This window comes from Thunnus maccoyii, chromosome 18 (genome assembly GCF_910596095.1).
Source record: "Thunnus maccoyii chromosome 18, fThuMac1.1, whole genome shotgun sequence".
Taxonomy (NCBI): domain Eukaryota; kingdom Metazoa; phylum Chordata; class Actinopteri; order Scombriformes; family Scombridae; genus Thunnus; species Thunnus maccoyii.
The window spans coordinates 2,110,621-2,137,182 of NC_056550.1; the positions used below are offsets into that span (position 1 = coordinate 2,110,621).

The 26,562-nt window shown below is 42.1% G+C and overlaps 1 protein-coding gene across 1 annotated transcript; it reads left to right on the plus strand.

The window, feature by feature from the left end:
- The first annotated feature begins 442 nt into the window (after positions 1 to 442).
- Positions 443 to 19,153, plus strand: gna13b (guanine nucleotide binding protein (G protein), alpha 13b). Its single transcript, XM_042392442.1, has 5 exons — positions 443 to 749; positions 10,116 to 10,345; positions 13,292 to 13,342; positions 15,620 to 15,820; positions 18,004 to 19,153. Exons 1-5 carry the CDS (start codon positions 467 to 469, stop codon positions 18,373 to 18,375), a joined length of 1,137 nt encoding a protein of 378 aa, XP_042248376.1. The 5' UTR covers positions 443 to 466; the 3' UTR covers positions 18,376 to 19,153.
- The last annotated feature ends 7,409 nt before the right edge of the window (positions 19,154 to 26,562 follow it).

Here is a 26,562-nt window from a genome sequence, read left to right on the forward strand (position 1 = left end):
TTCCCGCAAGCCAATGACTCAGTCCAGTTTGGAGATGTGCATCCACCTGTACCTGCAAAGACACTCAATTCCTGAGTGATTGGGCTTCTGGATATCACTTTGTACACGAAATAAGAACATGAAAATATTAGAATGATTAAACCAATAAAAAATATATTGTTAGGTGAGTGAAGCCTACTACAGTTTTTCTAAGTTACTTAGATGAAGCTGTCTAAAATATCTGAAATAGAACTTCAACTATACAACCACGATTCAACGAATGTTGACTTCGTGTAAGTAAGCACATTGAGAGCCACTAAACCGGAGTCAAATTCCTTGTATGCGTAAACATACTCGGCCAATAAAGCTTATTGTGATTTTGATTGTGAAAGTGTCATTGGGGGATTCCTACGACACGTGAATGCGGCTCGGTAGCAGGCTGAGCACAGCCCTTCTCACTGTCTGTATCGATGAAGTTGTTTCAAAGATGGCGGATTTCCTGCCGTCCCGCTCCGTTTTATCTGTATGTTTCCCTAACTGTCTCCTCACTAGCGGCGAGGCAGAACAGATGCGGAAATCTAAAGAGATAGATAAGTGTATTAATCGGGATAAGACGTATGTAAAAAGGCTAGTAAAGATCCTGTTGCTTGGAGCAGGCGAGAGCGGCAAGTCCACTTTCCTCAAGCAGATGCGCATTATCCATGGGCAGGACTTCGATCAGAAGGCCAAAGAAGAATTCAGAGCTACGATTTATAGTAATGTTATAAAAGGTGAGGCTACACTCAGTACACTGTGTTTTTCACATGTTGACGCTTGCCTGTTTGAAACCTTTTTACTGGTCTCTTTCTGTCTGGTGCTAAAAGTATGGAGAGGGAAGTTGGTAGCCATGCTAGCTGCAGCTGAACCGACTGGAGGCACTTTCTGTGTTCAACAAAGCTGGTCTGCTTAGCTGGTGAGGCGACCAAGAAACGCCCATGTTGTTTGTGTTTGTCTTCACGGTGGGACTGAACGGAACGGACGAGCGGTGTGCTCATTGTCTGTGTTTATTCAGAGCTTGGCAGATATTATTCATGTTATCCTTTCTTTATGTGAACGTACACAGCGGTTTGACATTGTCCCAGTGTTTCCTTATGGCCGCTGTTAGCACCGAAACCTGCTGCTCTGTTATGTATGGAGACAACGGGACACCAAAATCCTTTGAAAAATGTGGCTGTTTACTGTAAACTTGTCTCTCATCAAATGAGAACACGGGCAAGTCCTCTCCTACTGAACCACAGCATGACTGAACACTGCGGAGCTTTTCTGAAAGATGACACATCGATACATGAAATAGCACGCTGGTTTACCCATCTGGCACGAACATTACGAGCCGTGTACAATCTCACAACTCATCTTTTTTAATATAAAATATGTAACTGTGTTTGGAGATTGCTAGCTATAATAGTACTACATTTTGAATTCAGTTTGGTTTCTCCAAACAGTAAAAGTCTACATATCCGGGCAGTGTGTCTGAAAAGTGTGACATTGTGTGACTACAGGTGGACAGGTTTTCAGCTGTCAGACTTAAAACGACAGAATCACTTCACTCACAACTTCCCAGTCTACATCCACATTTAGAGGGTCTGCTGTGTCATTTGCTGATGGACTTCATTAATCAGCCAGTTAAGTTGCTCACATGTGGCATTATGGGATAGTTGACTTTTAGTATTAAAGGTTGTGGAAACCACAAACACTTGAGCTGTTTCCTCAAAGTGAGTCAGAGTAACCAAAGAATATCCAAGTAAACTCACTTAGTGAATCAGATCGTTATAAGCAGGGTGTCTCGGATCAGTTTGTTCTGCCTGGATAACTTGCTGATTTTGTATTTGATTCTGCAGCCTGTTAAACACTGTTTTTGCTCAGTTCCAGATATTGAGCTGTATCACAGAAACAGCCGTTCACTAAATCCATGTTGTGTGTTTTATTTTTCTTTTAGAAGTTGACTTATGAGCATACGAGTGAATGTCCATCACTGTCTCCCACTGCCTGTATGACAGCGCTGAGCCACTCTTGGCATTGTTTATCTTTTTTCTGTGTTCAGGAAGTGTTCACCTACCCTCACCCTCCTAGTGCAGTAACTGATAAACATGTTTAAAATGTCTATAATGTAGACTGTTAGCGCACCTTCCTGTGGCTATCTGACACAGTTCTCTTCACTGGAATGGTTTCACTGTGAAAATCAATTACAGGAAATATTGAGTTTGCAATAACAACATGCTAACATTGCTCCCGTGCTCTCTTGTTTGTGTTTTAACTCAGTTAAAAAGAAGCACTCAGATGACCTTAGATTCAAAATAGTCTATTGCACATTATTTTTCACCATTAGTTTTCAACTTAATGTTAAATCCACGTTAATAAGGATTCATATGAAAATAGATGTCAGTTGACATGACATTTATGTCTCTCCATCATGTTTACTTTTGAACTTCCAGCAGGTTAAAACTGTTTTGTCTCCTCCTGACCATCTCTGTGATGTATGTCAATACACCCTAACCCTTCCATCAGCATGATTATAGAATACGGTATTTATGTAGCCTGATTTATTTCTAGATATGCACTTTGAGTCAGCTGGAAGTTTTGATGGAGGAACTTATTGAATCATCACAAAGTGTCTGTTGCTCATGTGGAAACAGCATCATCAATCATAAGAATATCTCCCATCACTGTGCATTGACTACATACTGAGCCACCACAACAAAAGGGGACATAAACACTAAAATAGTAGTCATTGATTACACAGGATGAGCGCACAGCTGTCGTAGTATTTGCTCCTTTCGGTTGTGATCACCAGGGCTTGCTGAAAACTTTGATGATTTGAATATCGGTGGAGAAGCCCCAGAATTGAGCCTCTTTTTGTCAGTCGCTGCTTTTATAAAAATGGGGGGAAAAGAAAGATAAAATAGGAACCACAAGCACATAAATGGAGTGGACAAAATAAAATACAAAGGTCGGGTGACTTCGGCTTTGGGTGGATGTTAATTTTTTACCTGATCTTCCGAGATTTAGCAATAGAGCACACTGCTGGAACTTTTGGTATTGACTCACTGCACAATTGAGCGTGTCTTTCTCAGCCTTCCCATATCTAAGTCTTTGCGCAGATTGACATCAGCTCTGTGTGAAAAAACTCAGACCCCCTCACTCATTTCAATAGGTGAGTTCAGCAGTAGTTTGATTTCTTAAACATCATGTACACGGCAGATTTCTGCATTCGGGGTTGAGGATTATAGAAATCTGATTTTCTCCCAGCTAGACTTCTTCTGAAGAAAGCCAGTTTCTCTGCCACATGTAACCAGGCTTCTGTTTGTCTTTCTACCAGTGCATAATATATTAAGACTTAACACGGAGAAGTTCTCACTGTGACAGCAGAGCAGCTGGATGAAAGGAGAGATCATTACAATGTCACAATGCACCCTTGTATTTAAAAATCATTCCCCCAAAAGAGTCAGATAAAGTCCTACCACAGTTAAGATAAGTCATTCTTGGTTCTAACATAATATTAGGGGTACAGGGTGAAATCTGCTTACTGACCTGCTGACTGTGCATGTGGATTTACAGTAACCAGGTAACTAAGGTGCTTTCCTGACTTCCTGCATAACTTAATTTCTGAGTAACCTGATGTCTTGTGTGCATGTAAACTTACTGAATGAGGGCAACGTTTCGGTTCAGTGAAGGTGCCAACGCGGAGGCTTTTGCAGAAAAAGATGAACCTGGTTTCAACTTTTGCCACAACAAGATGTCATCCAGCAACACGCTGCGTCATGCAATTAAACACATTCAGGTAAACATTCCCGGTAGATGAGTCAAAGTGAACAACTTCTTTTTCTGTCAAGCTTGTGATCATGAAGATGGAGGATAAAACAGTTGCTGCAGAGTTATAAAATCCTTCACAGTGTTTTTCAAACTCAGGCACATATTACTTAAACTTGCCTCTCTGTATCATAGTTCAGCCAGACCCCTTCCAGTGTTTTAATACAGGCTGCTTTCAGTCTAAATGGCCAGTAACTGTTTGATGGCAGCTCTGTTATTTAAATGATCTCTATGGACCTCCCTTCTGTAATCAGCAGGAACGGCCTGTTTCTCAGGCTACGCTCTAATCCTCCTGATTTATAGTGTCGATACCTTTGTGACAGCATCGTAAGTGCTTCCTAAAAAGTAGTTATTGACTCTTCATTGGGTTAGATTTAGCCAGGCTTGCAGTCAGAGCCAGTTTTTTGAAAACGCCGATGGAAAACACCAGCGCAGTGTTAGCGTGAGCTCAGAGGTGATCGGCTCTGAATGTTCCAGGTCTTTGTACGGTGTGTGTGAAGCCACTAACAACGAACCAATGTCTTACCACAGACAGGAGCCTCTATTTGCACTTCCATGATGTCACTGTGATTGTGGGGGTGGGGGGAGAGAGAGGTCGGTGGGGTGGGGGGTGGGGGGGGGGTTACATGTAAACTCCCCTTTTGAATTGGTGCAAACAGGGAAGTGTGAACTATGAGGCTGGAAAGGCTTGCTCAGTTTCAGTCAGGGGGAAATGACTGATGACTGATGCTTGTGATGTGGATACAGCGAACAGGAAACTGTTAGTGTCATTAAAGGATAGAAGTTAAATCGGTTGGGGTCGGGGGAGTTTCGTTAACATGCAAGGGTAGTGTGTAGGAGGTTAGTGTGTATTTTGTGTCTCATTCGCAGAGTTAAAAAAGGGACATGCTGTCATAAGATGAAACATTGATTTGTTATGCTGTGGTGAGACCATCCAGTGTGATAAGAGCTTTAGAGAAACTTGTCACTGAGTAGGAAACGGGGTCAAATGAGATGAAATCTTAAGCTTTGAAAGAGAACAAAGTGTCTGACTTAGGTTATCAATTAATCAATTGGTTTACTTTATTTGTCCCCATCGGTTGTGCACCAGTGTAGCACAAGATACAGAGGAAGAGACGTGAGACATCATTTGTGTTAAAACTCGCACTCCTTTCAGTCATAACTCAGTCATACCATGAACATAGACATGATACACATATTTTTGTATTCAATGTGATTTACACTTTCCAAGGGCATCTATCATCATCTCTGATACATTCATCATTCATTCATCCACATACATTCATAAATCTGCTGAAATTGAAGTGATTTTAAAAAAAACAAAATGCTGTGATGATAGGACAATCCAGAAATATAGCCGGTTGCCTAATATATCATGTTTTACATTCAAATACTAAAAGCTACTTAGCTATGTTAAAATACAAAATATATAATCACAGAGAGAGTCGAGCAGTTGGACAAATGGCTTCTTATCTGCCAAGACACAAGGGAGCTGGACCCTTTCCCAGCATGCACTGGGCTAGAAGTCACCAGAGTTTCCATTTCACCTGACGTGCATCTGTTCTTTGCAGTTGATGCGTGTGTGTGTGTGTGTGTGTGTCTCTGAAATCAGTGTTTCAGGTCTTTTAATGAGGCAGAAGTTTATCAGAGAAGGAGACAAAACTTGATGTACTGACATTTAAACACTGCAGTAGTAACTGTTTGAAGAGGATGTGAACAGAGCTGCATACATGATCAGACTTCCTATTGTGCCCGACTATTGGAACCCAACACTTGTTTTAAGTGGTTGTGAGTGTGCAGTCAGGGAAAATGTCATGACTGACCAGCTGCATTGGTATTATTTACACAATTGAGGAAGTTAGACGGCCTTTGGCATTGTTAAAAGGACATGCAGATTTTAGTGTGGTGGGTGCTCCTCAGAGACCCTGGGGACTCACTGAGTGTTAGTACGACACTGTGTTATGTTATGCTGCAGTGCAGTGTGCTACCAGCCTGCTCCTGCAAAATTGCCTGTACATACATACATTTACTGTTTAAGATAGCTAGGACCTGCTCTTCAATAACTTGACATTTTAACAGTCCTGCACACCCACACCGGCTTGCTACTTAGACCTCTCATCAGGTTGAAGTTGGGTAAAGCTGTGCTGGAAATGATTTGAAGTCACCAAACATGTACTGCACCAATAAGAATGATAAGTAGTTCCACCCAAACAAATGCAACCAAACTAACAACAGTGTGAGAAGTGTCAGTCTACCACAGTCAGACATAATAAATGAAAACAGACTGTGTAGGTGAACCATGACTGTGTAAACTATAACTGAACTATAAAACTATCCAGATAAAGTCATAGTGTGTTAGTCTGCACTTATGATTATCAGCTTATCTGTAAAGAAAAAAATAGTAGAATAAGTAGAATAAAAAATAGTAGAATAAAAAATATAGTAGAATAAGTAGACTAAAAAAATAATAGAATAAGTAGAATAAAAATAATAGAATAAGTAGAATAAAAATAATAGAATAAGTAGAATAAAAAAATAGAATAAGTAGAATAAAAAATATAGTAGAATAAGTAGAATAAAAAATAGAATAAGTAGAAGAAAATAGAAGAATAAGTAGAATTAAAAATAGTAGAATAAGTAGAATAAAAAATAAAAGAATAAGTAGAATAAAAAATATAGTAGAGTAAAAAATAGTAGAATAAGTAGAATAAAAAATATAGTTGAATAAGTAGAATAAAAAATAGTTGAATAAGTAGAATAAAAAAAATAGTAGAATGGGGGGAAAACCCTCCAGTGTAAGTTCACAGAACACAAAAGGTGATGTCTTTAAATGACTTGTTTAGTCTGACCAACAATCCAAAATCCAAAGGTATTTAATGAATAAAAACATGAAAGAGAAGAGCTGTAAATACTGCCAGTGTTTGTCCTTTCTGCCTGATAGATGACTTAAATGAGTTTCAGCACCACTCTTCTTAAGGTTAGATGAAACAGGATCATTGCAGGCAGACTTGGACCTGATATGTTGATATTCATATTTGTCCCATATATCAGCACAGCTGCACTGTGTTGTGCTGTGAATCGGTCTCTGTATTTGTTTTCTGTTCTGCACGCATGCTGATGCACGCAGACATGTATGCCAAACACATCATTTTGTGGTTCCAGAAGTACGACTTCAATGTAACGTGACTGATATTATTAGTTGAAGTCTAGTTGAAGTTAACTGAAATGAAAAGGCGAGTGTCAGAGCCGTGCTAAAGCCTGTTTAGTTTTTTTCCACAGATGACTTGTGGACTGTGTGTTTGTGTGTAGGTAGGTGCAAGCTGCCTTCCTCTTTGTGTGGCTTCAGATGATTGCAAGTCCAGACCCATTGCTTTGTGTGGAGCTGACAGAAATGTGTATCGCTGAGTGCGGTTTGAGATTTCTTCTTTGGACAGAATCCTCACTGAGTAGATTCATACTTGTGTTTGTCTCATCCAGAGAAAAAAAAACACAAAGAAATGAACACTATGTTAGAGAAAGTGCAGATGCCACTACTAGTACACTTGTAGGTTCCATTTCTGTCACATGTTGCAGACAGTGGTGGGCTACGGAAACACCCTGGAAAAGAGTGAATGGGTCTCTCAGGTCCATTCCCTGTAGTGTTGCTGTGAGGAGCTGCTGTAGGGATCAGAGGGGAGTCACATGCAACAAGCGTCCCCAGCCGGACTCATATGAAAACCGAGCAACAACTACCATGACTTGAGGCTGAAGCCAGTGCACAAGTACCTTAAAGTACCACAAACGGCTGCTAGATGCTCCAACTGACTCCCATTCAAAAAAGCTTCTCTCTAGAAATACTCCTGTTTTTTCAACGAGTCGTTATGGCCCTCTAATAAATGTGCTGGTGGTCATATAGTAGCTTTGATGTCTGGCTATGTGGGCGTTGACAGCTGCTGTACAACTGATGGACATGCAGGTCAAAATATGTCACAAAAGAGAAAGTGTACTTAGATCAGACATCATAATATATGGAACACCTCAGTGTTAAATAAAGACAATGTGATTCAGTCTTACATCTACATCCATAGTTCAGTTACCAGTTTCATGTTGTAATTAGTCTGCTTTTGGGAAACCTTGTTAACTAACTTAAACTAGAGTAAAGCTGAAATTATAGTTGCTGAGTCCGTGAGGGTCCACGTGACGTAAATGTGGTCATCCGAGGGTGTGCGTGTAGGCTCTGTGCGGACATCTGCGTACCTGTAGACAAGAGATCTACTGCACATGTGTGGAAGGCATCCTCTAGGTGGACACCAGAAGGGTCTTATAAACAGAACAACTACCCGTCCGTGGTGTCCACAGCCGTCCGCTCTGGGAGTATAAATGAAGCTTAAGAAGTAAGTGGAGTAGCTTGGTCACATGCACCTTGACTCGCACGTAGCAGTGGTCCCTCGAATGTCTCCAGAGGCCATGCTGCTGACGGGATATACTCATTTTCCTTTTTCAGAGGAAGTTTCTTGTTTCTTAAGAATGTCTGTGTGATTTAATTGCAACACATTCTTCATGTATTTCCACCTGCATTAACCTGCCTTTTCCTGATCCAGATAAGATCACCAGATACAGATCACATGTACATTTGAATCATCAAGTGCTGGTCTTTTTTTTTTTCAACAGTGGCATTCCCTTCTTTCTTTCGGTTTAGACTTGAAGCTGATACTCTTGTGAGTGTATACAGTTCAACTTTTTGCATGTCAGTAGTAAAGTATTAGTTTGGTCTGCTGTCCTGTTATCTGTCCCCAGCTGACAGACTAAAAAGTTTGACCGTGTTGTTTCCAGTGCAGAGCAGAGATGAGAAAGTGCATGAAAAGCTGCATCTCTTAGCACAGGAACTGAGGACATGTGCAAAGACACAACGCATTCATCCTCGAGCTATGAGCTCATACACACACACACACACACACACACACACACCGACACACCGACACACGCCCTGCAGACAGCTGGATTAACCTGAGTGTTGGGGACAGCCAAGGAACATAGCACATTGTCAGAGCAGGCTTGTTTGAAGGGGGTGAAGCAGAGTTCACAGAGCAGTAATGTAAACTCAGCGCCTCAGCTGGCTGCTCATCTCTGCTCACTGGACCGCCACAAGCTTGTGCTCAACCAAAATCCTGAAATTTGCACAGCTTTCTCCAAGGATTATACTTTTAGAAATCACTGATGATAATATACAGGTGTTTTATCCTATAAATATCATATTCACCCCAGGAAATAAGCTAGGTGGTAAGCACTTCCAACTTTTCTTTTTCTCAGCACATCATCAGCACTTGATTGTGACTTTTAGGCTGTTTATCACTGAGGATTTACTTTTTTTCTGCTGCTCTGATTAATGACTGTGAAGCCGTCGTACCATGTGATCAGTCAACCACATGCTGAGCTGAACCACACAGATCAGGACGACGCATCTGAAATAATAACCTTACTGACGTCATCTTGACTTGATCTCGGAAACTTTTATCATAGTAAAAGCCCGGGGGTGTGATGTTTTTAAAGATATGGATGATTATTAGACAGGAAGGGTCTAATGAAAAACACTTATCAAGGTGCGTTGTGGTGGGAGACAAAATCCACAGTCCTCCTCCTGTGCAAAAATGTATTTAAATGTTTATCTATGAAGCTCATATCCACTTGATATGACTAACTCAGACTGCTGAAGCCTCATATAAGCTTCACATCAACTTTTAAATGCATCTGTGCACTAAATGACTGTGTGGACACACTGTGGATTTTGGCCTCCATCACTTACATTGAAGCACATTTGAAGGATCTTTTAATAGCCAGTATGAACAGGAGGAATGATTACAGCGAGGAAAACTTCTTTCACTGTTCATATGGACACTTGACTGATGTTTTAAGACAGACTTTGTGAACTTTTGTGAACCTATCGTTTAACAATAATGATGTGAAAACACTGGTGTGGGTGCCGTCTAACGCATGCAGTCTAATTGCTGTGTTTATGAGAAATACAGAGGTCATGGGCCAGGAAGGATTGAGAAAGCCTGCAGTAATCCTTTAATAAGCTGCTAACCTTTGGTTGTGTTGGAAGCAGGTATAGTGTTTGGCCTCTGTGCATGGTTCGACATCCCTGGGGTTCAAACTGATCTCTGTTTGCATGTCCAGTGATTTTTCTCTCATGTAAATCCACCAAGAAAAATCTTGTGATAGGAAATGTAGTCGTGTAATGGAATCTGTGAGGAAATGGATCATCTCGACAAGAATAAACCTCTTGACGTGTCTGTTTTTTCCTGCTCCAGGTATTCGAGTGTTGGTGGACGCTCGAGAAAAACTACACATCCCATGGGGCAACCCGTCCAACCAGATGCACGGAGACACCATGATGGCGTTCGACACCCGAGCTATGATGGCCCACGGTCACGGCATGGTGGAGGCCAAGGTTTTTCAGCACTACCTGCCTTCCATCCGAGCCCTGTGGGCCGACCAGGGCCTCCAGAACGCCTACGACCGCCGCAGAGAGTTCCAGCTGGTGAGTGTGTCATGTGAGAGCGATATCCAGTGTCCACACTCCCACTCTGTAGATGTACAGCCCTACAACAAATGTCCTCGTTGTATTTCTGGTGACCTCTGAGGCAAGTTCTACTGCTTGAGGGCAGAGAAGGGTCCGTAGCGCTGTGCAGAGCATCAGTGACGTCTAGTGAAGAGGATGAATTTCACATAGAATAGCTCTTGTGTATGGATTTAGCCAGAATGACTCATGTATGAAGTTACCCATCAACCCTTGCTTCAGTTTTTGCCCTCTTGTTGCACAGTTTGACATCCCTCATATCAACTTTTACCTCTATTTGCATGGGACACATCAGCAAACTGGTGAGTAGGTAGAGGAGTCTCTGAGTGTACAGACAAGCATTGACAGTAACAGATAAAGACTCTTCCTCACAGTTGATGGAGCAGAGCTGCAGCTGCTGAGCGAACACAGACGGACACAGACGAGCTAATGAAGGGCTGCTTCTCTCTCTCTCTCTCTCTGCTCTCTGTCTCTCTGCCTTCCAACGCCCTTCCTTCCTCCATCCCTCCCTCACTGCTCTCCACCACTTTTAGATTAGGAGGCAGGACAGAACGTCTTAACCAGAGCTTCTTTCCCCCGAAGCTGTACAGTTGATAAATACACAAAAGTTGGTCTAATTGTATTGTACGGTATGTGGAGCTGCACCTATGTCCTTTTGTTTGTATGCGGTGTATCGTTACAACCATTCCATCTGTACTGAGATTCATCCCACCAGCCCTAGCAATGTGGTAATAAAAGGAACTTGAAACTTGAAAATGTGGTCTAAACAGCGTCTTGCTCACAAGGAAAATGAACTGGAACCGTCCTGCAGGGAGATCACTCTGCCAAAAGTCTGTTCGGAGCAGCTGAAAATCCAGAGAGCAGTTAGCTCACTGTGCATTAGTCTGTTTAATGTTAGCGCAAACAACTTCCTCAACAGATGAATCCTTGGTTATTTTAGGGATGATCATTCAGTGATACTGTTTATTAACTTTCTCAAGCTGCCACATCTATACAGAGACATCTGATGTCACCAAAGTCGCACATCATTTAGCATCTGCTATAGTGTGCTCACATTCAGGTTGTGCTCTATCATACGGTTCAGGACACATATTGAATGTGATAAAAAAAAATGTGTCGTATCGTGATATGAATGATATCCTGATGTAAAATACCCAACAACTGTGCTGTGATTTTTGGGGGTCTGATAAGCCTTCAAACTCCTGGATGTGTTTCTCAATCTGGACGAGCTTGATCATACATCATGTCTCATCAGTAGCTGAAACAACGTGCCCCCACCAGCACAGCCCCCCTGCCTTGTTTTAACACAAGTCTGATTTCAGTCTGAAGGCTGGGCTTCCTACACAGTATGGACAAGTATGGAATTTGATTTTAGTCATTTCCAGGTCTGGATAAGTATGGAAAAAAGAAAAGAGTATGGAAAAGCATTTGTGCTATTGCCCCAATTCTGTTTTCTAAAATATAAAGCCACTACTGTCTGCATCAAGTTCAAGTTTGAAGTTTGATATTTATCAGCTGGACGTTTATATTCATGTCAGCAGGTCTGCAGTCAGAGTGATAATGATTAGTTGATTCATCAACTGGTCAATCCACAGAAAATTAATCAGCAACTATTGTGATGATGAATGAATTTATATCAGGTTTTCTTTAAAAGAACACACATAAAAACAAAGGAACTACATATGTGCCAACCAGACACAAAACACAAATAAAGTAAACAACAAGAAGGGGAGGATCCATCTCTTAACTAAACAACTATATGTATGTGTGTGTATATGTTTCTTTAAAATATGTGTTTTATACACACACACACACACACACATGTGCATATCCATATACGTACACATTCAAGCCATAATAATTCTGCAGTGTTATAGTTGACACATGGGTAAGCTGTTTTAAACACATGTCATCAAAGACATCAATCATAGTTGAAATATAATTCTCTCTGTTGTGTATATATATTGTAAACTAGGTTGATCTCCTCGTCTTTCTTAAGCCAATTTCTGCTCAAAGCCTGTTTGCACACCACTAACAAGCTATTCTACATCACCAACGTACCTTAATTGAACATTTTAATAGATTTTCATCTTTAAAAACCACCTCCAGAACAACCTGGATGCTTCTCCAAAACGGAGCCACAAAGGAACAATTCCAGAGAATGTGGAAGTGATTTGCCACAGCAGATTAATCCTTTTGTTTCATTTCTGAAGAAAAAACATCCACATTCTCTAATATGAATATTTTCTGCTTTATTCAGTCTTCTGTGATAGTGAAGTAAACACTTGAGGACTTTATCTTGGGCTTTGGGAAGCAATGATGAAGATTTTTCACCATTTTCTGACATTTTATAGACCAAACGACTAATCAGTGATGAAAATAATGGTTAGGTAGATCCTTCTATACAATAATACCTGATCAGAGAATGATGTCATAGATGAGCCACCAGGTAGAATACAGCTGCACTGCACAAACACAAAAGGAGACGCTATCAAATGACTAACCAAACTAACGAAACAATAAAAAATCAAAACCACCACAGAAACATTTAAATGTCAGTTTCATTAGTTGATAACTAATAAATCAATGGCAGAAGTTGTGTGGTTTCAGCCTCTCTCTCAGTGTGGATGTTTTCTGGTTTTTCCTCTATGAGCCTACTGTAGACTGAAGGATAAAGTGATCCATCCAGAAAACGTTGAGTAAATGAATCTATAATGAAAAGAATGGTTCCAGGTCTTCAGCCTGTGTTGAGTGGAACATAACAACATGTATCTGTTGTGAGTCTGTTTTGCTCTTCAGTGGTGGATCACATGTTGATGTAACCCACTTCCATATTGATTCGAGCATGTGAAACATGACAATAATGTTCAACTCAAAATGTTCTCTCTCTCTCTTTCTCTCTCTCAGGGGGAGTCAGTCAAGTATTTCCTGGATAATTTGGAAAAGCTCGGACTGTCGGTAAGTCCCGCCCACACCGCCGAAGGCTCCACCAATCACAGACCCCGGCAGGCAGGATGGCTGATTGAAGCAGATGGGTGTGATAGCGCACAGTTTGTCAAAAAGAGAAGTGAAACTGTAGTCTTCCTGTCCTCAGCCCTGTCTCCACACTGCTTTGTTGTTCCAGCGTACGCTCACTATTCCTCTCATGTCAGCAGGCTGCCAGCACCGCCCTGACACCATCTGACACGCACGCTCAGACAAATACATAAGTAATGCACAAGGTAGTGACAGCTACGTTTTGGAAAAAACAACATGTCTTAAAGTCAAGAGCCTAAAGTCCTGGATGTATAAAGCCTGCTGAAATCATCCAACAGAAGAAGAGAATGTGACAAACTGCTGAAAGTTTCACCGAGCCGTTCAGAAACACATGAGGTTGCGGTCATGTGACAAATGACTGAACGTCAACGACAATTTATGACATTAAGCAACAGTTTCCTTGTTAACTGTGTATCATCCCAACACTTGGGTCGTTATTGACCAGTCAGTGCCTCTTTGAAGTCCTACTGAGTCACATTTAGTCATCCCTTTTTTTACTTTCAAGAATAATGTCATGTTAATGTCAAGTAAAACGGGTGTGAAAGCTCTCACTCAAAGTCTGTTCGGCAGTCTTCTTCCTGCTTTCCAGACTCATGCGGTTCCCTCTATGGTATGAAAGCAAAGCAGAGCAACCACAGGATTTTGTCATAGTAGATGTGTGATTAAAGCATGACCTCAGAAGTGTAACTACTGTTAGGTACATCTGCTGATGGTGAACCGACACGGAAGTGAATTTCCTAAGCCATCTGTATATATTAATGCAAGACCATTTGTATCTGCATCAGCATGTGGGTGTGGGGGTTTTCACTGATACACCAGAAAGAGTAAATGAGTGTTTTGGCATTTAAGTGAGAGAAACGTAAGAGCCTCACAGTAAGACTGTCCTGATTCTACCTGTTGATGACATCATGAGTCAGTCACAGGGAGGATGACAGGGTTAGCTGTCAGTCCATGTCATGAGTCTTTTCTAATAAGTCAGATTCAACAAATCAGAACAGACGTAAAAGGCAACAGTGTCTCATTTCTTTCCTCAGCCTGGATAAATGAAAGGAACCAAACCCCAGGTGTGAAGTGAGCTCACATATACACTCTTATAAATATTATGTACTGCACTCAGTTGTAGTTGTACGGCTGGAGGTTTCTAGAGTAAACACACAAGCAGCTGAACTTCTCCTGGTGTTTTAGCCAGACTTTCAAACCACGAACAGATTCAGTCTTAAACTTCCTTCCTCAATTGAAGTGAGCTTTTCCAACCTCTCACACCCAGAGAACACCGCTCATCGCTGTGATATTCTGCACTGTCTCTGTGTGGATTTCCTCCTTGTCATGTTACTGTAGCTGCTGCTCTTTTCCTGCTCAGTGCAAGCACACACACACACACACACACACACACACACACACACACACACACACACACACACACACACACACACACACACACACACACAGAAACGGGTGCACTGGGAGCACTGGGGGAGTGCGTTTGAAAAGAAAGGATCTTTGGGAAAATATCCGTTATTTGGGAGTGTGTTTGTGTGTGGGCACTCACACGCCAGCATGCTCTTTGTCAGCAATGAGTCATCACCTATGGAATGTTATGAATTCCTGTCTTGTGTAGCCAGAGGGCACACACACACACACACACACACACACACACACACACACACACACACACACACACACACACACGCTCGTCAGTCAAAAGTCAATGTGGAATAACGTTACATCGTTTTTGGTCACCAAATAGTTGAAGTTTCATGTGTTTCACTTGACTTGACCAAGCCCTGTCAACACTAGGATAACTACCCAGCCGCGTGCACACACACTCACACACACACTCACACACACACACACACACACACACACACACACACACACACACACACACACACACACACACACTCCCCTGAAGCCCCACATTTGTTTATGCACTCTGGTATTTCAGGAATGTAGTGTGTTAAACAGGGATGTCCCCAAAGCAGCAGCATGAGATGTGTGATTTTATCTGGAAAAAAGCAGCTCTGCATTTCTTTCTCTTATTTTTACAACTCGTCAGCATTTCAGGCTTCAAAAATGTATCAACAGGACTTAAACAGTGTCTTATTGATTCTGCACATTTTGCCAGAGATCTTAGATTACTATAAAAACCGCACCAATCTGTAGAAAGCTGTATCTATGAATGTGATTATCTGCTTCCAGGACTACCTCCCCAGCCAACAGGACATCCTCCTGGCCAGAAAGCCTACTAAGGGCATCCACGAGTACGACTTTGAGATCAAGAACGTGCCCTTCAAGATGGTGGACGTGGGCGGTCAGCGCTCCGAGAGGCGGCGCTGGTTCGAATGCTTCGACTCAGTCACTTCCATCCTCTTCCTCGTCTCCTCCTCTGAATACGACCAGGTGAGTCAGGTCTAATGATAACCTCACCGTCCCTCAACAAACCAGCATGACTGTCTCCCAGCTAATTTAACAATATCATGTTATTGCCACTGCTTATAAATATTTCACATTTGTTCAAATAATCCCAGAAACTAAGGAACAAAGGAGCCCTTTTCCAGTGCAGGAACTTAACAAGTCATATGGGGTTTCCATTAGCTCAAATGTATGTCATCAAAGGCTACAGTGAGATGTGATTTCTATGTGCTGTTTGTTTGTAGGCCAGTGAAGGAAATGGTTTTGAGACAGTCAACAATAGAAGAAGTGGTGCTTATCAGGGTTTTCCCTGGATTTTTTTTGAGACAAAGGTGGCAAAGTTTGGAGAACGTGCGTGGTGCGGTGTACACAGTTAGTGAGTTTAGAGTGTTGTGTGATCAAGTGAAAAAAATCATGATTTGACAGTCTAAAGTGTCCATAGAGATTTAGATTTTATCACAAGATGGAACAAAAAGATGAAAAATAAAGGTTGTAATAAATGCCAGTGTTTATTTAGTAGGTGTGGGACTTTCTGCTTCTCTCTTGATTCAATACTTGGATGCTGATTCCATTCAGAATAGATTCTTGATTCAAAACTGATTCTTGACTGAATGAATAGAAAAGGGGAACTATTTTCAGTCTCTTGCTCCAGTATACTGTGGGCCAAACCATTCACTGCTGTCCTTATTCCACTGATATACAACATGAAACAGAACTGGCTGATAAGATAACTGGTCCACAGCCGCTTTATTTTTTACAAAGTTAACTGCATTAATGAATGATTGAATTCATTTGAAAGCATTGTGCAGTCTTCTTCTGCCTGTATGACAATAACAGACTGAGGGGGAGGCAGTCTGCTCCACTGTGTTATTACCGTCATGTCTCCAGCAGTAGAGAGCAGCCTCTCTGCTGCAAGACATCACTATCAAAGACACTGAGTGGGTGCAGGGGTTTTGAGGTGAAACAGACTGTTCTATTCTTCACCTCAGAGTTGGTTGGAGTTAATTAATGCTGCCGGTCCGGTTTGTTACTGCTCCACTCTGCTGGCATTAGTCTCTGAGTGACGGCATAGAAAATTCAAAACCTCCTCTCTACACAGAAACTCATCTGCTTGAGCAGCCTCTCACAGTACCTGGAACTTATATTTAATGTCTTCTGAGTAATTCCCAGGAACCCAAAGCAGGTGGAGAACAGTGGAAATAAAAGCAGAACCCATAACATTAACTACAAGTGACACTATGTTACAGCCCTTTGATACTGTTGGAACTGAGAGGATATCTGAAAGTCTCTTCTGCACATTCTCAACCTCTCAACAGTTTTGTGTGAGACACACACTACGGCCCAGGTTCTAAATTTAGACTCTTTCCTCTGGTTGAAATTCAGGTGAAGTTCCTGTTCTTCAGCTTCATTTATACTTCTGCATTACGGGGGTTACACCGTTCCCATGGCAGCTACGGCTGTAGGGACTACAGAGGCCGCAGAGATCACATGACAGACCGCCAGAACTGATTGGCTGCTTGTGTTTTCTGATGCTGGTGGAGACATTTGATAGTGAAGTGAAACAGTTCCTGTGGGGAATATAATCCATCAATCAGTTTTTATTTATATAGCGCCAAAATCACAACAACAGTCGTCCCAGGGCAATTTTCACATAGAGCAGGTCTAGACAGTACTCTTTAATTTACAGAGAGCCAACAATTCCCTCATGAGCAGCACTTGGCGACAGCAGTCAGGAAAAACTCCCTTTTAACGGGAAGAAACCTCAAGCAGAACCCGGCTCTTGGTGGGCGGCCATCTGCCTTGACCGGTTGGGTTAGGAGAGAGAAAGAAAGAGGGGGGAGGGAGGAGCAGAATAACAACAATCATAACAATAACAATAACAGCAGCAATAGCCGGGGAAGGACACCAACAGGACTGTGAAGGACCGTGTCCTACCTTTAATTAAAGTAAAGATAGGACCTGATCAATACATCTGTCTAGTGTTGTGGTGCTATAAATGGGTGAAGAACAAGCATAAACCTGCATCATAAAGGTTCTGGAAACATTAGTGTTTTAAAAGGGCTACGAGACAGTTTTGACACAGCTACATGCTAAGCTAGGTGAAACAATCCTACGCTGTCACAGTCACCTTTGACCCCTGCAAACACATGTATGCGTTCTGACATCTCCAGGTGCTGATGGAGGACCGGCAGACCAACCGGCTGAGCGAGTCACTCAACATCTTCGAGACCATCGTCAACAACCGGGTGTTCAGCAACGTCTCCATCATCCTGTTCCTGAACAAGACGGACCTGCTAGAGGAGAAGGTGAAGCAAGTATCCATCAAAGACTACTTCCCCGAGTTCTCGGGCGACCCCATGAGCCTGGCGGACGTCCAGCGCTTCCTGGTGGAATGCTTTCGCAAGAAGCGCCGCGAGCAGCAGCAGAAGCCGCTGTACCACCACTTCACCACGGCCATCAACACCGAGAACATCCGGCTGGTGTTCCGTGACGTCAAGGACACCATCCTGCATGACAACCTCAAGCAGCTTATGCTGCAGTGAGGGGACAGACCAGGAGGAGGAGGAGGAGGAGGAGGAGGATGAGGAGGAGCAGGAGGATGGTTGGGTGGAGGCAGACAGAAACTGGGTGTCAAGGTGCCTTTTTCCTTACCCCACCCACCAGCCTGTAAGGGGAGCAGGTGATGTCCCTCCACCCATCCACCCTCCCTCCCTGACTTTGACCCACTCCTCACTTTTGAAATTTGACTTTGTATTAAAGCCACCACTACTACCGCCATTCCCCCCCCCCTCCCCCCCCCCCACGCTTGCTCTCTGCCTTATCGAGCTTGTTCACTGTGACTTACAACAGCCACCTTCGGCTCAGAGCTCCAACCTCCCTGTGACCCTTCAAACCACTGTAAATGACCTCTAACCCCCCCCACCCCACCCTGTCTACACTCTCCAGTGGACCTCCCTGAGATCTTATATGGTATTTCCTCCCTATGTGTCGCTCTAATTCACACACTGTCCTTCTTTTCTATGCTGCTCTGACCACTGTTGCTAGGGAGGGAGAGGGGGAGGGGCTTGTTTTTAGTTTGGTGTTACTGAGTTACAATTCCCTGACTGTTGCCAGGTTTTGCCTTCCTCTTCAGAGCTGCTTTTGTTTTCGTCTTTGGTTTTTACATCTGCTCTCCACCGGCGCTCGGTGATGACATCGCTGGGGTGGGGATTTCCTCTGAGAGAAGTTGAACAGGAAAAGAACAGGGCTAACACACACACACACATACACGCAAACGCTCTCTCTCTCTCTCTCACACACACACACACACACACACACACACACACACACACACACACACACACACACACACACACACACACACACGCTCTCTCTCTCTCTCTCACACACACACACAGATAGGAATTCCTGTTCTGAAGTCCACTCAATTCTAATTTTCTAATCATTTTGTTTCTTTTTCTAATATATGAATTTATGTACTATGCATTTTTCTTTAACTTATATTTTATAGGGGTTTACACTTTGTGAATTTGTGACTGCTGATGGACTCTGTTACAGTTAATGAAAGGGTAGGGGGGGGGGTGGGGGGTGGGATGGGGCTGGTGAGAGCACAGACACAAACACATAGACCACTTGTAAAAGTAAAACAGCATGCTGCAAGGGCTGAGAGTGACACGTCGTATTTAGCTGTTTCTCAGGGCACATTGTGAACCACTTCAGTTCTATGTGATTGGAAGACAAGCGGAACTCTCATTTCTCTGCCCTCCTTCCACCAATCACATGACAGATTTCACGGTGTCTTTTTCTCTGTATGTGTCAGCAGAGACGTCGCTGCTTCTGAAGCAGACCTCCAGTTATCTTCAACCAGTAGACTGTGTTTGTACTGAACAAAATGAGCTCATGACACAATTTCCAGCTGTTAGAAACATGTGATATGTATCTGGATATGTCATTTGGATTCTTTTACTCCTGGTATTAATAAGCATCGTCATTATATGGATTCTGAATCTCAATATGTAAAGCAGATTTATAAGCAGGTATATCATGACAGTTAAAAGCTACTTTGTGTCTTTTTTTTTGGTTTGTTTTGGGGGGGGTTTTTTTGGTCAGAGGGGGAAGCTACATTTATATAGACTTGCTAACTGTGCTAAACAGTATAAACAGAGCCAGGAGAGAAACCAGTGCTAGCTCAGTAATGTGACGCTGTGCTTGCACCCTCACAATGCTGCTGTATGGGCTCTACTTCTTTTCCTTCTGCAGAAGAAGAGCTCACCTGTAGCTTTTTTTTTTGACAGGAAGCTTGAGATCGCAGGAAAAGGTGGAGTCAGGTGACTTTTCAACTTGATCTATGACCAAAATGTAGAGATGTCATGTCCAGCTGGCTGAGAGTGAGAGCCAGATGTGGTAGGGTATATACAACATCATCATTATCATGTGTTTGTCCTGATCCAGATACAAATCACATGTTAATCCCAGGTGGAAGTGGGGTCTATAATTTGATTCAAATTGAACATATTTTTTTATCTTGCTTACAGTCTGTTGGGCTCGTAAACAAATCATTTAAGTCCAGAATCGCCTAAAGTTCTCTCTCTCCAATGGGAAAGTATTAAGAAAGTGATGAAGAGTAGCCACTAACACGTCTACTTTGGTGGCTAACCGCAGCATACTGAGAGTAAACTGATAATGTATATATGTACAGTGTTCACATGGATCACAGCTGTATTGCAGAGCTGCACAACGAGGTTAACAAGACATTAACCTCTTCAACTCAACCCTTCATAGATGCAAATATTTAAAGTAAAGCGGAGATGCAGAAGTTTTCAAAGATACCAGATGTGTCAGAAACAAGGTGCAGCCTGAAAAACATCCGTGTCCTCTAATGTAAGCATCATGTACTCGCTTGCAACTGCAAATCAAGTCCATACAAGTCAAATAGCCTTCGTAAAAAATATTTGACAATGACGACAGAAGACGTGGTCCAGGTTGAAAATTGCCAAATTTCTACTCCCACACACACACACACACACACACACAAGCCCGTAGCTTTCATCTCTCCACCAGAGAACAAGGAGGCAGGAAACGCTTTTTTTTTTTTTTTTTTTCTCCTTCCTGTCATTGAGCGTCGGGTCTACTCTTTCTTTACTTTCATCATTTTGAATTTTCTGAAAGGTACCTGTTAAAGCTGTCTGTCTCTCCCTTCCATGCATCCTAAGTTAAAAAGAAAAGGGATAAAGCCAGCCTGTATGTTACTAATGAAGCGGCTGCTCTCACTGTGTACAGCTTCTGTACAGTTCACATCGTCCTCGTAACTCCTCTTCTCTAAAGTCTAATGTATCATTACGTATCTCTCACACCCACTTCACTCTATTTCCTAACAGCCGATGTATCTCTCCACACACATTTTGTATGTATGACCGTGAGTGTTATTTCTATTTCATTTCAATATTATTTGGATGGTATTAAATTCAAACTAAAGCAGGCGTCTGATTGGCCTGTTTTTAAGGTGTTTTTAGGAGACGGTCCCGTTACTCAGCTTCCTCCAGATGTGTTGAACATGTGTCTGGTTCATGCTAACACTGGGATAATTATCAGGATGATAGAAATGTATAACACACGTTTTATTGAGCTTACATCTCAACTTTAAACCTGATTCCAGAAAAGCTTCTATTGTTGTTCAAATCTCAACAGAAAGCTTTTAGGATTGTTAGTGTGAGTCTCCATAGATGTCTTCTATTCTATTTGTTGCTCTTGATGTTGTAGTTGTTGTAAATGTTAATGGCAGCTAATCACTGAAAAGACTGAATTACACCCCGTTAGAGATTGAACACGCCCCAGTTACTCTGCAACCAGTGACACTCCCAGGTCAACAACATCCCTCGTCTACACCCACTGTACTTCAACCATGTTTCTCAGTCGTCTGTATCAGTTGTCTACAGCACACACTAGAAACGATCCAACGAGCCATACACATGTAACCATGGTGCTATGAATTATGGATGGCTGTCATATACAATATCTGACAACCACAATAAGTAACTGTACATTTACTGACTCTAGTGTTATGTTACTCTTCAAGTGTTTGACAGGCTGAACCAGACTGGTTGATGTATACTTTTCATGCAAGCTCCATGTTTTTAGATTTGTTAGTTAAGTCTTTTTTTTTTTTTATTTGTAAAGGTCAATATCACAAATTTACCTCAGGGGGATTATGATCTGTACAGCAATACAACATCCTCTGTCCTCAGACTTGCAATTTAAATAAGGAAAAACTCCCTAAAAAAAACCCTCAACAGGGAAAAATGGCAGAGCAGCAGAGGAGGGAGCCCTCTCCCAGGACCGACAGACAGAAAATACTGTAGATGTGTGTACAGAACAGACCTAGAAAGCCAGATTAGAAAAACAGGATGGCAAAATTATAGATAAACTGGCAGATTGTGAAGAATTTGATCATGTGAGTGTGTTTTTCTGGAAATGAAAATCATCGATCAGACTGTTAAAGCTCTAGTTGTCATTATCACACTGACTTTGTGTTGTAATGCAGCTACACATTAATTTGAAAAGTCTGCAGTTACCTCACTTAATGAAAAGTAACATTATTGTAAAGTAATCTGTCTCGCTATGATGGATTATGAACTCAGGCAAGAGTCTGCCAATAGATTTGAATAATGAGTGGAAGCCAGAAGCAGGCAGCAGTTATACAGGATCTGTAGTAAAAGGGTTAAAACAGCTTAACTACAGCTAATCATGTGAAATATATCAAGTATTGAAGAGCTAGTGAAGGCTGACAGGCTGGCATATATCTGTGACCTTCAGCTCAACACGTGTCACATGATTAATGGGCTCTTCTTTAGCTCATGTTTTTCTGGTTTATTTGTGTTTAAATCACATTCCACACACAGTTTGTTCCTCTTTTCTCTTCACATTTGAAGGATGAATCTCTCTGAGACTAGACGTACTGCAGTGGTGAGAGGACAGAGAGGAGAAATATACACAGTGATGCAGATTCTCATCAGCAGTTTAGATTTGAGTAAATGATGAGACAAATCAGATCCGCTGCGTTCCTAACAGCTGTAGCATTGTCGTACTTTACTTCCTGTCTCTGGACTCAGCGTGTGTGTGCGTGTTAGCATGGAGCAGAGCGCGTGTGTGTTTTGTTCATTCATTCGTTCGTTCCCATCTCGAAAAGAGGAAGCTGACCAACGGCACCGTCTACCAGAAAGCTCGGTGAATTCCTCAAACTGCAGCGGCAAAGCCGTCAGCATGATTCTGCCTCCGTCAGTCTGTCTACATCTGGATGAAGCAGCCTCTGTGTGTGTGTGTGTGTGTGTGTGCGCGTGTGTGTGTCAGTCACACAAACACACTTGTGTCCTGTCTGCTGCTGCTACTGCTTGAACAGCCTAAAGCCCAGCAGAGGCCTCTTTGTCACGATTCAGACCGTTGTGTCATGTAATCACTTCAGGCCCCAGAAGAAAGCCTGTTGTTGCACGCCTGCACGCACGCACACACACACACACACACACACACACACACACACACACACACACACACACACACACACACACACACACACACACACACACACACACACACACACAAATCATGAAGTCATACAGAACAGGCCTGTACTCTGAGACAGCCTTTTGTCAATGCTGAACAAACTTGTTTTTGAGAATTTTAGCACAGACGGTATATTGTCAGACAGGAGCATGAGCAGATGGGTGAGTGATGATGTCCCACACACGCTGTCACACTGTCACAGCTCTTTGACTATGTGGAGACTTATGTGATGTCAGATTTCTAAAGCCCCACAGACTTTCAGAGTTGTAGTCTGCAGCAAAAAAAGAAACCACATCCTTCCAAATGTGCTGTCTCAACTGTCTTCGTATGTGCGGTGAGGGAAAAAAAAAAAGTCTGAATTGCGAGATCAAAAAGATCCAAATCTTAAGATTTTGGTCAATACTTGAAAATAAAAAGAAAAAGTGAGATTAGAGCATTGAAGTTGATTGGTTATCTTCTTGAACAGTTATGTGTAACAACAATCTCATAAATAGGTTTACTTCAACCACATCTTCACTGTCTTCTTCAGTGAACGGAGCTGGATCAGGATGACATCTGTGACCAAAGCTCCACACTGATGAAGAACGTCGGAATCCCACGAAAGCTTAAGTGTTCATTTGAGTGTAGATTTTTTTTGTTTTTTTTGTTACATTTTTTGAGATTAAATTCAGATCTCTAAGGAAAAGGTCAGAACTCTCAGCTCTCTCAACGCTCTCGCAAAGACGGAGCAGTTGTCGCTTTACTGTAAATGACGCTGATCTCTGTAGTCTCCACACCTCGCCTTCTACAAACGGTTGGACGTATTTATAGTGTCGCACCTGCTCGTTCACATGTAAAGAACGTGGAAAGAAAGCATGAGAGAGAAGCCAGAATGTCTGTCAGCTGCAGCCCAGAAAGCGGGTTTTCAGACGCTGTTAGATGATCTGGTAAGAACTTTGATGCATACTGAGGCCTTAAGTCTTCAGCTGACCCAAAAACCAGTTTTTCAGTCTTAATCTGACAGCAGAGGCCCACAAGACAGAGGTGACAGAAAGAGTTAAGTGTTTCTCGGGTTGTTTGTCGGACTGTGACGAGGCTCCGAGCAGACAGCAGTGGCGCTTGCTGCTTTTGTATCCGTGTCACTGCAGTCACACGTTCACCACCTGCCTTCCAGCACTCACCATAGATTCGTCACCAGATCCGAGAAGGAGAAGGGTGTTGCCGTCTCGCTCTGGGATGTGGTGGTGATGAGGATTTTCTGGTGTTAAGCCAAGAGGCCTTGTTTGATTTCTGCTACCAAAGCTCCTCAGAGAGCTGTGTTTTAACCTGAGATGAACCACATTCTCACTTTTGCCTTCTTAACATCTCTGTGATACTGTTTTTGTACTCTGCATTGGTGCAGACCCGTGTGTTCTGTGAATATGATATCAATGTCACGACTGTAACAGTATGAATTCAACATTTAGATTCTGTTTGTCTGCTTGAAAACTTGAGAGGAAAGCAGTTTTTTGTTTTTGTATTTCTTTGGTTTTAAAAGAATTGTGAGAGAAAAACCAGTGTCATCTTACATAGTCCAAGCTATGCAACAACACTGCTCCACAGCCATGACTTAGTATTATGTCATGTTAAAAAAATAATGATGATCTGACTGACTGATGATTCTCTTAATGCCAGTGTCTTATAGAAATTTGTCTGTAATCATGTCAGGAAAAACAAATCAGCAAATGATCTGCCAAATATACTGATGTTTTAGTGCCTCCTTTTCCAAGTTCTGCCTCTACTGTCCAATCATGTTATCTAAGGTTTTATAATGTTTTGAAAATGTTGACACAAAAGCAGTTTGATGTCCACATATCCAGTAATTCAGATCCATTTTTTCTGCCCAGTTTTGGTATTTTTCACATAGACAAGCTTTCAGTGTACAGTCTAACTTATGCTGTCTTACCCTTCTACTCTCCTAAATAAAGCCAACTGTTTTCTAAAAAGCCACGTGTGTCAGTGTCTTTATTGTTCTCGCTCACTGCTGCAAGTATTGTATGTGTATGAAAACTTGATATATCTTATTCCTCTGTGCCATAGAGCTCCATTGTTGTCCAAAAACTAATAAAAACACATTATTGAGCCGCACTGTTGCACTGGTTGATATCCTCCTTCATCACCATGAACACACACACACTGTACACACCGTCCTGCTGCCACAAACACTCATTTGAGCACCAAAACTGTTTTAATCCACTGCTGAAAATAGATCGAGTAACGTTAGCTAAAAACAGCAGTTTTACCCCAAAGTCCATTTAGGAGCTGCTCTGGAGCATTTCCATTTTTGTCTGAGCACTTTAAGGACGTCTTGTCCTTACTGAACTTTCAATTTCAGCTTTTCAGCCAAAACTGAAGGGAAGTCATTAAAGTGCTCTGAAAAAAAATGGAGAATGCTTTGGACAGGAACATAATAACGTTAGGCAGCAGCCCCAGAATAATGTTACTCCTGCAGCAGGAATAGTGAACATTTTACATGATGCAACTGTCCTATCTGCTCGCTGTTTATGTCATAATGCTGTTTTTGGCATCCAAACACTATTAGTCTACCATTGAAAGCTGTAATCATTCCTCCTGTTCATACTGGCTATTAAAAGATCTCCTTCAAATGTGCTTTCAGTGTAAGTGGTGGAGGCCAAAATCCACTCAGTCATTTAGTGCAAAAATGTATTTAAAATTAGATGTGAAGCTTATATGAGGCTTCAGCGGTCTGAGTTTGTCATATCATTATGTTTTGAGAGTATGACTCATCACTTTGTATCACATTGTAAGTGCATCATGAAAGGATCTTCTAATGATTAATATGAACAGGAGGAATGATTACAGCAAGATGATTTGGGCTCCTGACTGTTGTTTTAAGACAGACTTGAAAAAATGTGAACCCGTCCTTTAACATGCTCTGTGCAGAAACTGTTCACTCTGGAGTGTGCTGTATTGCTCTCAATGATAGGATGGTGTACTGATCCATATAATACTCAGCTGTCTGTATATGAGCACCAGTAATACTTCTCCTTAGACATCTTAACTGCAGACATGCAGTGATCTAGTGCTTCTCTTTGGGCAGCAGCATGTACAGCAACATGTAATTTCTGCCTTTCTTTCTTTGCAAAACTTCTCGAGCTCTGTTATTCCATCCTCACAAGTCATCCAGGGTCAGC